At 39.6% G+C, this 15,192-nt stretch overlaps 1 protein-coding gene across 2 annotated transcripts in view; it reads left to right on the top strand.

Annotated features, from left to right (window-relative positions):
- LOC138322902 (uncharacterized) overlaps positions 1–12,257 on the top strand; it is a 30,815-nt gene extending 18,558 nt beyond the window's left edge. For both annotated transcript variants that reach the window (XM_069267116.1, XM_069267115.1), the window contains 4 exons: positions 1,628–1,702; positions 2,185–2,336; positions 3,056–3,346; positions 11,312–12,257. In XM_069267116.1, coding sequence (XP_069123217.1) covers positions 1,628–1,702; positions 2,185–2,336; positions 3,056–3,346; positions 11,312–11,379 — 586 coding nt within the window. In that variant the 3' untranslated portion in view covers positions 11,380–12,257. The remainder of the gene's footprint in view (positions 1–1,627; positions 1,703–2,184; positions 2,337–3,055; positions 3,347–11,311) is intronic.
- Positions 12,258–15,192: the final 2,935 nt, after the last annotated feature.

Here is a 15,192-nt window from a genome sequence, read left to right as displayed (position 1 = left end):
ACTGTACATTTCAATAAATTATTGCATTTTAATCAGGTTCTTTGTTGTGTCAAGCTACATCACCTTAGAAAAGGCTGAAAAAGTATGATATGAACTTGTACAGTAACAATATGTAATTTTTGTCAGTTGACCATATGGTGTAAGGTTATTGTTAGCTCACCTGGTCCGAAGGAGCGAGGTGAGCTTATGAGTTACTAGAACGAATATACGTACCCGGCCTACTATACCATTCGGCCGGGTACAAATTGGTCCCTATGTGTCGTAGTGGAGCACTGCCTCCGAAAATCACTCGGGCATAGTTTTCTATACTTTTTTGTGGGTTTCCAATTAGTTTATGCGTATACATGCATTTACGTATTATTTTTGTCCAAAACAAACATAACTACCATTCTTAATATCTACCGTACCGCTCACAAGACGTAAAATTCACAATTTGTGGACTTGCAGTATAAATTCCCTTCAGAAAGACCTTCATATGTATTATGTAAAAAAGATAATGCTTCGATGAGAATTTGATATTTTATGTGGTTTAGTTTTATTGCCTAGTAGGTAAGCGATATCAAACAAGTACGATGAAAATGCAAACAAACGTTTTATAATGGTTTGCATAATCATTACTTTGCTCCATTAGCAGTAATAGGCACCAATTGTAGCTCTAAAGACGATATCATTTTCTGTCAAAAAGTCTTTTGAGCTACAATATTGCAGCAAATGGGATACCGCTGTGTTCGGCGTCCGTCAACAATCGACTTCTTCTCCATAACTGCTGGTTGGATTTCAACAAAATTTGACTGGTAGCATCCTTATGGGCTACTAACTGGAAATTGTTAAAATGATACAGCTGACCCCCCCCCCCCCCCCCCCCCCCCCCCCCCCCCAGGGGCCTGAGGGGCGAGGTCAAAAGGGGTCAATTTGGCTATTTCCATATAAACGACTTCTCTGAAACTAAGCATGGGATAGCACCCATAATGCAATGGTAGCATCCTTATAGAGTGGGAAATCAAAATTGTACAAATGATGGGGCTGACCCCCCGGGGGTCTGAGGGGCGGGGTCAAAGGGGTCAATTTGGCTATTTCCATATAAAAGACCTCTTCTCTGCAACTAAGCATGGGAGAGCACTCAAAATGCAATGGTAGTATCCTTACAGGGTGGGGATTCAAAATTGTACAAATGATGGGACTGACTCCACCGGGTGCTGAGAGACGGGGTCAAAAGGGATCAATTTGGCTGTTACCATATAAACGACTTCTTCTCTGCAACTAAGCATGGGATAGCACCCATAACGCAATGGTAGCATCCTTATAGGGTGGGGATTCAAAATTGTACAAATGATGGGGCTGACCCCTACAAGGGCCTGAGGGGCGAGGTCAAAAGGTCAATTTGACAATTTCCATATAAACGACTTCTTCTCTGCAACTAAGATAGCACCCATAACGAAATGGTAGCATCCTTATAGGGTAGGGATTCGAAGTTGTACAACTGATAGGGATGACCCCCCCGGGCCTTAGGCGCGGGCCATATTGTAAGAGTCTTTTTGATAACTACTTAAAAAAAACAGGCGAGCGATACAGGCCCTCTGGGCCTCTTGTTGTGTCTTGGTATTATGAGCTGTCGTTTATGTTATAGACAAGGTGTCCAAGATGACCGTGCTATGGTAGCTCTCCTCCAGACAGCCCTCGATGCCATGCAGAAGAAGGAAGGGTAATATTCTTAAATGTCTTTTGATTTCTCAGTATGGTTATTTCAGTACATCCTCAGAATGTTTATAATATATATGTAATATGAAATATGTTATCAAAAAAATAAATGTTTGTTAGCTACATCTATTTACGTAAGGAAAAAGTCATTCCTTAATGACATACAGAATAAAGAACGGAAAATTTTCACTTCCTTCATGTTACACATCTAATTTGCCACCTCAAATGTGGAACAATCGATGCATGCCATATGTGAGCTTCAACACTATATTTGTTATAATGATTGTCTTGTCTTAAATTAGCCCCTTCATGAGCAAAAAGCCCAGAATAGCATATGGGTAAAAATATTTTTAATACAGTACATTGTATATTATATTATGAAATTTATTATTTAGGTGTTGACAGATATTTACATTTTCCCAGCAAATGTTTGGTCTAACTTTTCACTTGTTATATTATATGTGTTACATTATGAATTTCCTACAGGAGTAAGTCCCCAGCCCCTCGGGCCAGTTCCAGTAGTTCACTTGGCCGACCATTAACATCCTCATCCATGCGTAGATCTGATGATGTCCCCCTAAAAAGGAGGAAGATGTATGATGATGAGGACTCACAGCTGCAGAAACGACCAAGATCAGGTACTCACCTCTTCCGGCTGTTCAATTCATTCACAAAATGAAGCGAGTTGTTCAGATTATGGAAGTTAATGTAATGGATCATAAAATTGCATGGGTCATTTTCACAAAACAGATCAAAATTTGGAGAATTATTATACACTATCATAGGAATTTCTGTAATCATAAGGGTCAAATTGGAATGGACAACACAACAGGCCACTGACTGAAATGCCCCTCTAAATGAACCATGTCCAATGTTATTTAATAACTAACCCCCTATCTAACAATGTTAAGTAGCATATTTTTCATGACATTATTGATTTGTTTGCTTCTGATATTAAAGTGAATAGTCGGGCAAAGAAAATCAGTCTAAATGCGTTCATTGGCCTTCCAAAAGTTCTCACATGTTAATACGACGGTCAAGTTTTGCTTACGTTCCAGTTCTGACCATTGTAATAAAGAAAAGTTGAAAGCATTGAAAGCGAGGCTGCGTGGAAATGTAACCACGGACAAAGTCAGCCGGGAGGAAGTTTTAGGATTCCTATACTTTAAATTAATTTCTTCGTACGCAGACAGATTTTGAAGAGAGATTTTATTTTTCTATTTCATAAAAAATTATACCGGATACATTCACACCATTTTTACCAACTTTAGGCATCCTTGCCCGACTGTTCACTTTAAAGATTACCATAATTGCAATGATCCTCAAGTCTTTTACTTTTTCTCTCTTTTGATTTCAGACTTTTCCATGCAAGGACAGAGTCGAGGAGGATCTTCCTTGGGCCACAGTTCTTCAATGGGGAGTGGAAGTTACTCCGGTACACAACAGACATCACAGCAGTACCACTCACCATTACAGAATCAGTACTCTAAGCCAAGTCTGATGGGAGCAGGGGGAGCTACCAGCATGAGTAGAGGCGGTAGAGGGAGCTCTATGAGAGGAGGCAATATCAGGGGGAACAGTAGAGGAATGGTGCGGGGAACAGGGAGAGGAGGAACAGCTCGTGGTGGCAGAGGTGGATACAGTCAAGGTTAGTGACTCAATTTCATATTTTCTCCTCAGAATAATAAAGCCTACCATCTAGGAATGGAAAATACACATAATAGTCATAGTATATAACCTTAGCCAAATGCTAATCTACCTTATCACCATCAAGGAATAACAAGTTCATGTAAAGGTACTATTCCATATTGAGATGATGCTATTGAAAACAAAATGTACTTCAAAAGCATTAATCTTTGGTATTTAAAAACTTTAAGTTCTATTATGGTTTTTTTTTTTTTTTTGGGGGGGGGGGGGGTAAATTTATGGTCATACAGTACCAAACTTTGCTGAATGATAGAGCATATATCCTTTTGAAAATATCCGCTAATGAAACATGCCCATCAATTCCATGTTTTTCAAAAACAACAGAAAACCCCTCATATAAGAGGGTGTTTCCCGACTCCTTGCCCCAGAGCATAAACAGAGCTACAAAAAATGTAAACATATCGAGTTCACATGCGCAGACAGAAAAAAGGTGGATTTTCCCAAACAATGGATGAAGTACGCATGTAAATGACAGATTCCGAAATAAGCCTAAAACTCACTGAATTCCAGTTAAATAACACAAATGGGCTCGTTGGAACAGGAGAAAGAACGAGTCAAACTCTGATAACTACAACGATTTAGCTATCAATTTAAAAAAAGTTGCTCGATCTCTGGTAAGCACTTCTATTCAACTGCACGCTTTATTGAAAATGAACATAGAAATAAAACACGTGTTTGTATAGTGTTTCCTGAAGAGGCCTTCCACGGGTTGACTCGACAAAACTTGTAAACAAATAAAATTAAACACAAGTACACATCATGTAGTTTGCACGGAAGGTCGATGAATAGCTAAGTAAAGCTGGATATTATGATTTCTTTGCATTTTATAATATTATATGGATGTATATCCCATCAGCCTATCTATAATGTACACTGTATACACAGGGACTTGTCAGAATATATACATACATTCTCAATGTACTTACATTACATTATAATATTATATGGATGTATATCCCATCAGCCTATCTATAATGTACACTGTATACACAGGGACTTGTCAGAATATATACATACATTCTCAATGTACTTACATTACATTATAATATTATATGGATGTATATCCCATCAGCCTATCTATAATGTACACTGTATACACAGGGACTTGTCAGAATATATACATACATTCTCAATGTACTTACATGCTTCAGGTACAATTAAAATAATATGTTGAGGCTGTTCAAAAATGTATATATAATTATTTATTGGCCTGATTTTTGGTCTATTTCAGCTCTTTAGCTTCTAGGCCACCTTTAATTCTCCATTTTTAGCTCACCTGGCCAGAAGGGCCGGTGAGCTTGTGTCATGGCGCGGCGTCTGTCCATCCTTCCATTCGTTAACATTTCTTGTTACCGCTATTTCTCAGAAAGTACTGAAGGGATCTCTCTCAAATTTCAATTGTAGGTTCCCCTAGGGCCCATGTTGTGCATATTTCATTTTAGGACCGATCGGTTAACAAGATGGCAACCAGGCCGCCATCTTGGATTTTGATACTTAAAGTTTGTTACCGCTATTTCTCAGAAATTACTGAAGGGATCTCTCTCAATTTCACATGTAGCTTTCCCTAGGGCCTTAGTAGTGCATATTGCATTTTGGGACAGAATGGTCAACAAGATGGCCGCCAGGCCGACATCTTTGATTTTGATAGTTAAAGTTTGTTACCGCTATTTCTCAGAAAGTACGGAAGGGATATGTTTCAAATTTCATGTGCGGGTTCCCTTAGGTCTCTAATTATGCATATTACATTTTAGGACCAGTCGGTCAACAAGATGGCCGACAGGCCACCATTTTGAATTTTGATAATTGAAGTTTGTTACCGCTATTTCTCAGAAGGTAATGAAGTGATCTGTCTCAAATTTTATAAGTAGGTTCTCCTAGGACCTGCATATTGCATTTTGGGACCGATCGGTCAACAAGATGGCCAACAGGTAGCCATCTTGGATTTTGATAATTGAAGTTTGTTAGTGTTATATATCTCAGAAAGTACTGAAAAGATCTTTCTCAAATTTCATATGAAGTAATATGTAGTAAAAGTTTGAAAAGCAGAGAAAAGATCCCTCTTTCTATTGTCAGACGTAGATCATTCTTTGGTGGTCGCCAAGATCCCTCTGGGATCTCTTGTCATTAACACTAATCTCTAATCTTTGAAGAGTTAAATTTGTACTGTGTATATTGTATATTTCATATTCAAAAGATCCATGCTGTATGTATCTGGTAATCTATAAATTATTTATGTTACTGCAGTTATATTCCGGACGTATAGAAGTACAATTTCCTTCATGTATATATCATATTTTATAGTTTGTATGTGTAGATCTATTGTGTATAGGAATATAAGCAACGGATTTGTGAGCAAGTTTTCAGCCGGAGAAAAGACAACTACCTGATGCCGAATTTTTTTTTTAAAGTGATTTACATGTAGTTATAATGGTTATACAAGTACAATAAAATTCCCCACTTTGGTGCCCCATGTATGCATCTCACTTTTAACACACAACATTTCCTGATCATTTTACTTTCAAAAATTAGCTGTAAATCAAGCATACCATATTCAACCCAATAACCGCCCAGGGTGTTAAAAAAAAAAATTTAAAAATGAAAAGGTGCTAATAACACGAAATTATTGCAAATCTAGACAGTTTTTTGTAGTTTTGTTCTTTATGCGTGGATAATTAAAATCGAGGCCTCAAAAAGGGGGAAGGGCGCTTATTGGGTCGAATACGGTAATAAACATTTGAGGAGCCGCAGTCAATATATGTGGAAAAATGAGTGTCAAACGTTAAAACAGTTGTATTACTCATCGTTTACTCAAAACAACCCGCAGTCGTGGCAACGTTTGTCTTGTTTATCATCCGGGTGTCAAACATATACGTGTACACCAGGTATTTTTATGTATGGAAATCAATCTGTTCCATTTTTAGGTCATCTGACCCGAAGGGTCAGGATGACCTATAGTCATCATGTTTCGTCCGTCGTCGTGCGCCGTCCGCCGTGCGCCGTCCGCCGTGCGTTAACTTTTCACATTTTGAACTTCTTCTCAAGTTTGACAAGTGGGATTGAGCTGAAACTTACCTGAAATGATCCTGAGATGGTCCCGACAAAGTGTTGTTATTTTTCGGGTCGATCCGAAATCCAAGATGGCCGCCACAGCCGCCATCTTGAAAACACATTTTAAACTTCTTCTCAAGTTCTACCGGTGCGATTTGGCTAAAACTTGCATGAAATGATCCTGACATGGTCCCGACAAAGTGTTGTTATTTTTCGGGTCGAACCGAAATCCAAGATGGCCGCCACAGCCGCCATCTTGAAAACACATTTTGAACTTCTTCTCAAGTTCTACCAGTGGGATTTTGCTGAAACTTGCATGAAATGATCCTGACATGGTCCCGACAAAGTGTTGTTATTTTTCGGGTCGATCCGTAATCCAAGATGGCCGCCACAGCCGCCATCTTGAAAACACATTTTGAACTTCTTCTCAAGTTCTACCGGTGCGATTTGGCTGAAACTTGCATGAAATGATCCTGACATGGTCCCGACAAAGTGTTGTTATTTTTCGGGTCGAACCGAAATCCAAGATGGCCGCATCAGCCGCCATCTTTAAAACACATTTTGAACTTCTTCTCAAGTTCTACCAGTGGGATTTTGCTGAAACTTGCATGAAATGATCCTGACATGGTCCCGACAAAGTGTTGTTATTTTTCGGGTCGATCCGAAATCCAAGATGGCCGCCACAGCCGCCATCTTGAAAACACATTTTGAACTTCTTCTCAAGTTCTACCGGTGCGATTTGGCTGAAACTTGCATGAAATGATCCTGACATGGTCCCGACAAAGTGTTGTTATTTTTCGGGTCGAACTGAAATCCTAGATGGCCGCCACAGCCGCCATCTTGAAAACACATTTTGAACTTCTTCTCAAGTTCTACCAGTGGGATTTGGCTGAAACTTGCATGAAATGATCCTGACATGGTCCCGACAAAGTGTTGTTATTTTTCGGGTCGATCCGTAATCCAAGATGGCCGCCACAGCCGCCATCTTGAAAACACATTTTGTACTTCTTCTCAAGTTCTACCGGTGCGATTTGGCTGAAACTTGCATGAAATGATCCTGACATGGTCCCGACAAAGTGTTGTTATTTTTCGGGTCGAACCGAAATCCAAGATGGCCGCCACAGCCGCCATCTTGAAAACACATTTTGAACTTCTTCTCAAGTTCTACCAGTGGGATTTTGCTGAAACTTGCATGAAATGATCCTGACATGGTCCCGACAAAGTGTTGTTATTTTTCGGGTCGATCCGAAATCCAAGATGGCCGCCACAGCCGCCATCTTGAAAACACATTTTGAACTTCTTCTCAAGTTCTACCGGTGCGATTTGGCTGAAACTTGCATGAAATGATCCTGACATGGTCCCGACAAAGTGTTGTTATTTTTCGGGTCGAACTGAAATCCTAGATGGCCGCCACAGCCGCCATCTTGAAAACACATTTTGAACTTCTTCTCAAGTTCTACCGGTGCGATTTGGCTGAAACTTGCATGAAATGATCCTGACATGGTCCCGACAAAGTGTTGTTATTTTTCGGGTCGATCCGAAATCCAAGATGGCCGCCACAGCCGCCATCTTGAAAACACATTTTGAACTTCTTCTCAAGTTCTATTGGTGCGATTTGGCTGAAACTTGCATGAAATGATCCTGACATGGTCCCGACAAAGTGTTGTTATTTTTCGGGTCGAACCGAAATCCAAGATGGCCGCCACAGCCGCCATCTTGAAAACACATTTTGAACTTCTTCTCAAGTTCTACCGGTGCGATTTGGCTGAAACTTGCATGAAATGATCCTGACATGGTCCCGACAAAGTGTTGTTATTTTTCGGGTCGAACCGAAATCCAAGATGGCCGCCACAGCCGCCATCTTGAAAACACATTTTGAACTTCTTCTCAAGTTCTACCAGTGGGATTTTGCTGAAACTTGCATGAAATGATCCTGACATGGTCCCGACAAAGTGTTGTTATTTTTCGGGTCGATCCGAAATCCAAGATGGCCGCCACAGCCGCCATCTTGAAAACACATTTTGAACTTCTTCTCAAGTTCTACCGGTGCGATTTGGCTGAAACTTGCATGAAATGATCCTGACATGGTCCCGACAAAGTGTTGTTATTTTTCGGGTCGAACTGAAATCCTAGATGGCCGCCACAGCCGCCATCTTGAAAACACATTTTGAACTTCTTCTCAAGTTCTACCGGTGCGATTTGGCTGAAACTTGCATGAAATGATCCTGACATGGTCCCGACAAAGTGTTGTTATTTTTCGGGTCGAACCGAAATCCAAGATGGCCGCCACAGCCGCCATCTTGAAAACACATTTTGAACTTCTTCTCAAGTTCTACCAGTGGGATTTTGCTGAAACTTGCATGAAATGATCCTGACATGGTCCCGACAAAGTGTTGTTATTTTTCGGGTCGATCCGAAATCCAAGATGGCCGCCACAGCCGCCATCTTGAAAACACATTTTGAACTTCTTCTCAAGTTCTACCGGTGCGATTTGGCTGAAACTTGCATGAAATGATCCTGACATGGTCCCGACAAAGTGTTGTTATTTTTCGGGTCGAATCCGAAATCCAAGATGGCCGCCACAGCCGCCATCTTGAAAACACATTTTGAACTTCTTCTCAAGTTCTACCGTGCGATTTGCTGAAACTTGCATGAAATGATCCTGACATGGTCCCGACAAAGTGTTGTTATTTTTCGGGTCGATCCGAAATCCAAGATGGCCGCCACAGCCGCCATCTTGAAAACACATTTTGAACTTCTTCTCAAGTTCTACCGGTGCGATTTGGCTGAAACTTGCATGAAATGATCCTGACATGGTCCCGACAAAGTGTTGTTATTTTTCGGGTCGAACCGAAATCCAAGATGGCCGCCACAGCCGCCATCTTGAAAACACATTTTGAACTTCTTCTCAAGTTCTACCAGTGGGATTTTGCTGAAACTTGCATGAAATGATCCTGACATGGTCCCGACAAAGTGTTGTTATTTTTCGGGTCGATCCGAAATCCAAGATGGCCGCCACAGCCGCCATCTTGAAAACACATTTTGAACTTCTTCTCAAGTTCTACCGGTGCGATTTGGCTGAAACTTGCATGAAATGATCCTGACATGGTCCCGACAAAGTGTTGTTATTTTTCGGGTCGAACCGAAATCCAAGATGGCCGCCACAGCCGCCATCTTGAAAACACATTTTGAACTTCTTCTCAAGTTCTACCAGTGGGATTTTGCTGAAACTTGCATGAAATGATCCTGACATGGTCCCGACAAAGTGTTGTTATTTTTCGGGTCGATCTGAAATCCAAGATGGCCGCCACAGGCGCCATCTTGAAAACACATTTTGAACTTCTTCTCAAGTTCTACCGGTGCGATTTGGCTGAAACTTGCATGAAATGATCCTGACATGGTCCCGACAAAGTATTGTTACATCTCTGGTTGATCCCAAATCGAAGATGACTACCATGACACTATATCTAATTAATTTCCTATATTTAAAGGCCCTTGGGCCTCTTGTTTGAAATAAAATTTGTTGAAAGAAATTGAAAATGATCCTGACATGATCCTGACAAAGTGACACCATATATAATTAATTTTACTATTGTCAAGGTAGTAAGATGACCGTTAAGGCCCTTTGGGCCTCTTGTAAGAATTCTTTTCTAATTGATTATTAACGTAATTATCCTCATTAGAAAGAAACTAAATGAAGTACGTTTCATAAGGACTCCTAATGTACATCTTAGCAGAGTTTTGTGAAGCATAATGGGACTTTGATTATTTAACTAAATACAGTCGAAACTCGTTATCTCAAAATCGCTTGAGTCGAAATTCCGGTTGAGTCGAATTAATTTTCAAGTTCCGTTTTTTGTCCTTCTTTGTGTATGTATTTTAAGATCAGATGACTCGAATTTCGATGACTCGAAACTCCGGTTGTGTCAAAGTCAATTCCTGGTCCCTAGAACGGATATTCAACGAAAAAAATAGTCGCTATCTCGAATTTAATTTTAGTCAAAATTTTAAATAAAAAAAACCCCAACAATTACGTAAATATAACATGGATACAAACAATTGAAATTCACCTGTGGTTTGTCGTAACACGTGATTGGTTTACCTGCACATATCGCGATCGGTATATGCAGATTCAGGCCTATGGGAACATACTACAACAATGACTAGTAATTGATAATTGTTTAATAATGCTCTCAAGTCTGGCTTCCTAATTAGTGTCACTTTACAATTGTGACTTACCTGTACATATACACGACGCGTGTTTACACAGCTAGCAGCGTGGCTGATCATGACCGGAAGCGTGTTTGTTTAGGAATCATTAGAAACGAAAGCGTTTTCTAAGGTTTGTTTGGAATGTTGATAGTGCAAAATATGACGATCATATTATCGTAATTCAATTTTTTTATTTAAAAATGTATTTAAAAAAAAACCCATAACATCTGAAAACATATAACTAAAAAGATTTAATACAAACCTTATAAGTTGGAAAATCACGATAATATGCTGATCACGGTAATAGGCATGTACCCGGCTGTCATAAGATATAAGGACCGTTAAAAACCACTTTCTGACCAAACCTAATGGCATTACGTTTGAGTCGAATTCCGGATGAGTCGAATTATTTTCGTTGGTCCGTTGAATTTCGAGATAACGAGTTTCGACTGTATTTCAAAAATCATCAGAAAACCATGCCAGCCAGCCTCAGTTTGATTGTTAGATGGTGTGTTAAATATATTTTATGTTAGAATGTATTGTATCACTTACATGTTTTAAATGGAGCCTTATAAATATTATTGGTGGAACATTGAATATGTTATTATAAAAGATTAAACCTGATTCATGCCTTATTATTTTTCAGGAGTAAAACGGCCTTTGTTGGGTGCAGGCAGTAGCCAAGGAATGTCAAGGAGTTATCAGGACTATTGATACAGAATATAGTCAAAATTACTATATGACTTTACCACAAATTCGGAAATTGTTGAATTCAAACATGGAAGGACATTCATACAGGACCAGTTTGATACCAATAAATGGATTCTAAAGTGTTGTAGTGAATACTTGATACAGATCATCTAATTCACAACTTTGGGAATAAGTTGGAAGTAGCTATTGTGACACGAGTTCACATCTGAATTTTGGAAATTAGTCACAGTAGATATTGGAACTTAAATATCACTTGTTGAAACATGTATAGGTTATCAATGTAAGATAGCACAATGCTTTAACATTTAGCAGTATTTGTTTTATGTTTCAAAACATCTGTAGATAATCAATGTATACTACAATAAGCATTATATCTATTGACACCAGGGCCGTTTTCGATTATATGGTTGGACTGGTTGGACCTAGTTGTTCGTTTATTGATTAAAGATGGACTTAGTGATTTTATATTGTTTTCAGGAGAGCCTTGACAAAGCTCTCACAGGCCTGTGTAAAACACTGCAGGTCCGTCAGGACTTATACTTGAAATAATTACTTTAACCAAAGGTTGAACCGGTTGTTCCGAATAAACGAAAACGGCCCTGTATAATTTGGGCGACTGGCTTCATTGATTGACCAGGCATCGCCCAGACACAGAAAATCCATCATTTGTATATAAAACTAAATGTTCATTGTAAGTCATCAGATCATTAAATGTTTGAAATTTGAATGTGTTTAACTTAAGTCTTACTTAGTGTACATTAATGGAACATTTCCATCATTCATAACATTGAAGAGTCCGAATTATTTTTTTATGTTTATCCATTGTCTATATCGTTGTGTCATGTTAATTCATCATTAAAATCAACACACTGTAAATAAAATACTTTTGTTTTCTTTGATTTCAATTGAAGAAGGTACTTATAGAACCACCTTCTTGGAGAAAGACTATATATATAGGTAGTAATGGCAATGGCATGGTGGTTTTTAGGTCATCTGACCCGAAGGGTCAGGATGACCTATAGTCATCATGTTTCGTCCGTCGTCGTCCGCCGTCCGCCGTCCGCCGTGCGCCGTGCGTTAACTTTTCACATTTTGAACTTCTTCTCAAGTTCTATTGGTGCGATTTGACTGAAACTTGCATGAAATGATCCTGACATGGTCCCGACAAAGTGTTGTTATTTTTCGGGTCGATCCGAAATCCAAGATGGCCGCCACAGCCGCCATCTTGAAAACACATTTTGAACTTCTTCTCAAGTTCTACTAGTGCGATTTGACTTGGTCCATTGGTCCATATTTGTGCCATACAGATTTTGAGGCTGATCGGAAAAACAAGATGGCCGCCAGGCAGCCATCTTTGATTTTGGCAGTTGAAGTTTGTTATCGATATTTCTTGAGAACTACTGAAGGGATTTTGTTCAAACTTCACATGGAGGTTACCCTTGGTCCCTAGTTGTGCCATACAGATTTTGAGGCTGATCGGAAAAACAAGATGGCCGCCAGGCAGCCATCTTTGATTTTGGCAGTTGAAGTTTGTTATCGATATTTCTTGAGAACTACTAAAGGGATTTTGTTCAAACTTCACATGGAGGTTACCCTTGGTCCTTAGTTGTGCCATACAGATTTTGAGGCTGATCGGAAAAACAAGATGGCCGCCAGGCAGCCATCTTTGATTTTGGCAGTTGAAGTTTGTGATCGATATTTCTTGAGAACTACCGAAGGGATTTTGTTCAAACTTCACATGGAAGGTACCCTTGGTCCCTAGTTGTGCCATACAGATTTTGAGGCTGATCGGAAAAACAAGTTGGCCGCCAGGCAGCCATCTTTGATTTTGGCAGTTGAAGTTTGTTATCGATATGTCTTGAGAACTACTGAAGGAATTTTGTTCAAACTTCACATTGAGGTTACCCTTGGTCCCTATTTGTGCCATACAGATTTTGAGGCTGATAGGAAAAACAAGATAGCCGCCAGGCGGCCATCTTGGATTTTGATAGTTAAGGTTCGATATCCCCATTTCTCAAAAAGTGCTGAAGGGATCTTTCTCAAATTTAATATGTAGGTTCCCGTAGGGCCCTTGTTGTGCATATTGCATTGTTGGACCAATCGGTGAACAAGAAGGCCGCCATCTTGGATTTCAATAATTAAAGTTTGTTATTGCTATTTCTCAGATATTACTGAAGGGATCTGTCTCAAATTTCATATGTAGGTTCCCCTAGGGACCTAGTTGTGCATATTGCATTTTGTGACCGATCGGTTAACAAGATGGCCGCCAGGCAGCCATCTTGGATTTTGTTATTCAAAGTTTGTTATCGCTATTTCTCAGAAAGTACTGAAGGGATCTGTCTCAAAATTCATATGTAGGTTCCCCTAGGGCCCTAGTTGTGCATATTGTGATTTGGGACCGATCGGTCAACAAAATTGCTGACAGGCAGCCATCTTGGATTTTTATATTCAAAGTTTGTTATCGCTATTTCTCAGAAAGTATTGAATGGATCTTTCTCAAATTTCACATTTAAGTTCCCCTTGGGCCCTAGTGGTGCATATTGTGATTTGGGTCCGATTGATCAACAAGATGGCCACCAAGGAGTCATCTTGGATTTTGATAGTTGAAGTTTGTTACCGCTATTTCTCAAAAGGTACTGAAGCGATCTGTCTCAAATTTTATATGTAGTATGTTCGAAAAAGTTTAAAAAGTAGAGAAAAGATCCATCTTTCCTTTGTCAGATATAGATCATTCTTTGGTGGGTGCCAAGATCCCTCTGGGATCTCTTGTTATATTCAAAGTTTGTTATCGCTATTTCTCAGTTAGTATTGAATGGATCTTTCTCAAATTTCACATGTAGGTTCCCCTAAGGCCCTAGTTGTGCATATTGTTATTTGGGACCGATTGATCAACAAGATGGCCGCCAAGGAGTCATCTTGGATTTTGATAGTTGAAGTTTGTTACCGCTATTTCTCAAAAGGTACTGAAGCGATCTGTCTCAAATTTTATATGTACGTAGTATGTTTGAAAAAGTTTAAAAAGTAGAGAAAAGATCCATCTTTCCTTTGTCAGATATAGATCATTCTTTGGTAGGTGCCAAGATCCCTATGGGATCTCTTGTTTGAGAAGAAGTCGTTTAAAGATTTCAGCCTATTTGACCCCTATGACCTTGAATGTAGGTCAAGGTCATTTATTTGAACAAACTTGGTAGCCCTTTATCCCAGCATCCTACAGGCCCAATATCAGTACCCTGAGCCTTCTGGTTTTTGAGAAGACGTCGTTTAAAGTTTTTAGCCTATTTGTCCCCTATGACCTTGAATGAAGATCAAGGTCATTTATTTGAACAAACTTGGTAGCCCTTCATGCCAGCATCCTACAGGCCTAATATCAGGTCTCTAGGCCTCTTAGTTATTCACAAGAAGTTGTTTAAAGGAATTTAGCCTATTTGACCCCTTTGACCTTGAATGAAGGTCAAGGTCATTTATTTGAACAAACTTGGTAGCCCTTCATCCCAGCATTCTACAGGCCCAATATCAGTACCCTGGGCCTTCTGGTTTTTGAGAAGAAGTCTTTTAAAGATTTTAGCGTTTTTGACCCCTTTGACCTTGAATGAAGGTCAAGGTCATTCATTTGAACAAACTTGGTAGCCCTTCATCCCAGCATATCATAGGCCCAATATCAGTACTCGTGCCTTCTGGTTCTTGAGAAGAAGTCGTTTAAAGATTTTAGCCTTTTTAACCCCTTTGACCTTGAATGAAGGTCAAGGTCATTCATTTGAACAAACTTGGTAGCCCTTCATCCCAGCAACCTACAGGCCAAATATGAGTACCCTGGGC

The sequence above is a fragment of the Argopecten irradians genome, chromosome 5, assembly GCF_041381155.1.
Source record: "Argopecten irradians isolate NY chromosome 5, Ai_NY, whole genome shotgun sequence".
NCBI classification, from domain to species: domain Eukaryota; kingdom Metazoa; phylum Mollusca; class Bivalvia; order Pectinida; family Pectinidae; genus Argopecten; species Argopecten irradians.
The sequence above is the reverse complement of the archived record's forward strand: the minus strand, read 5'-3'. Positions and strand labels throughout refer to the sequence as shown.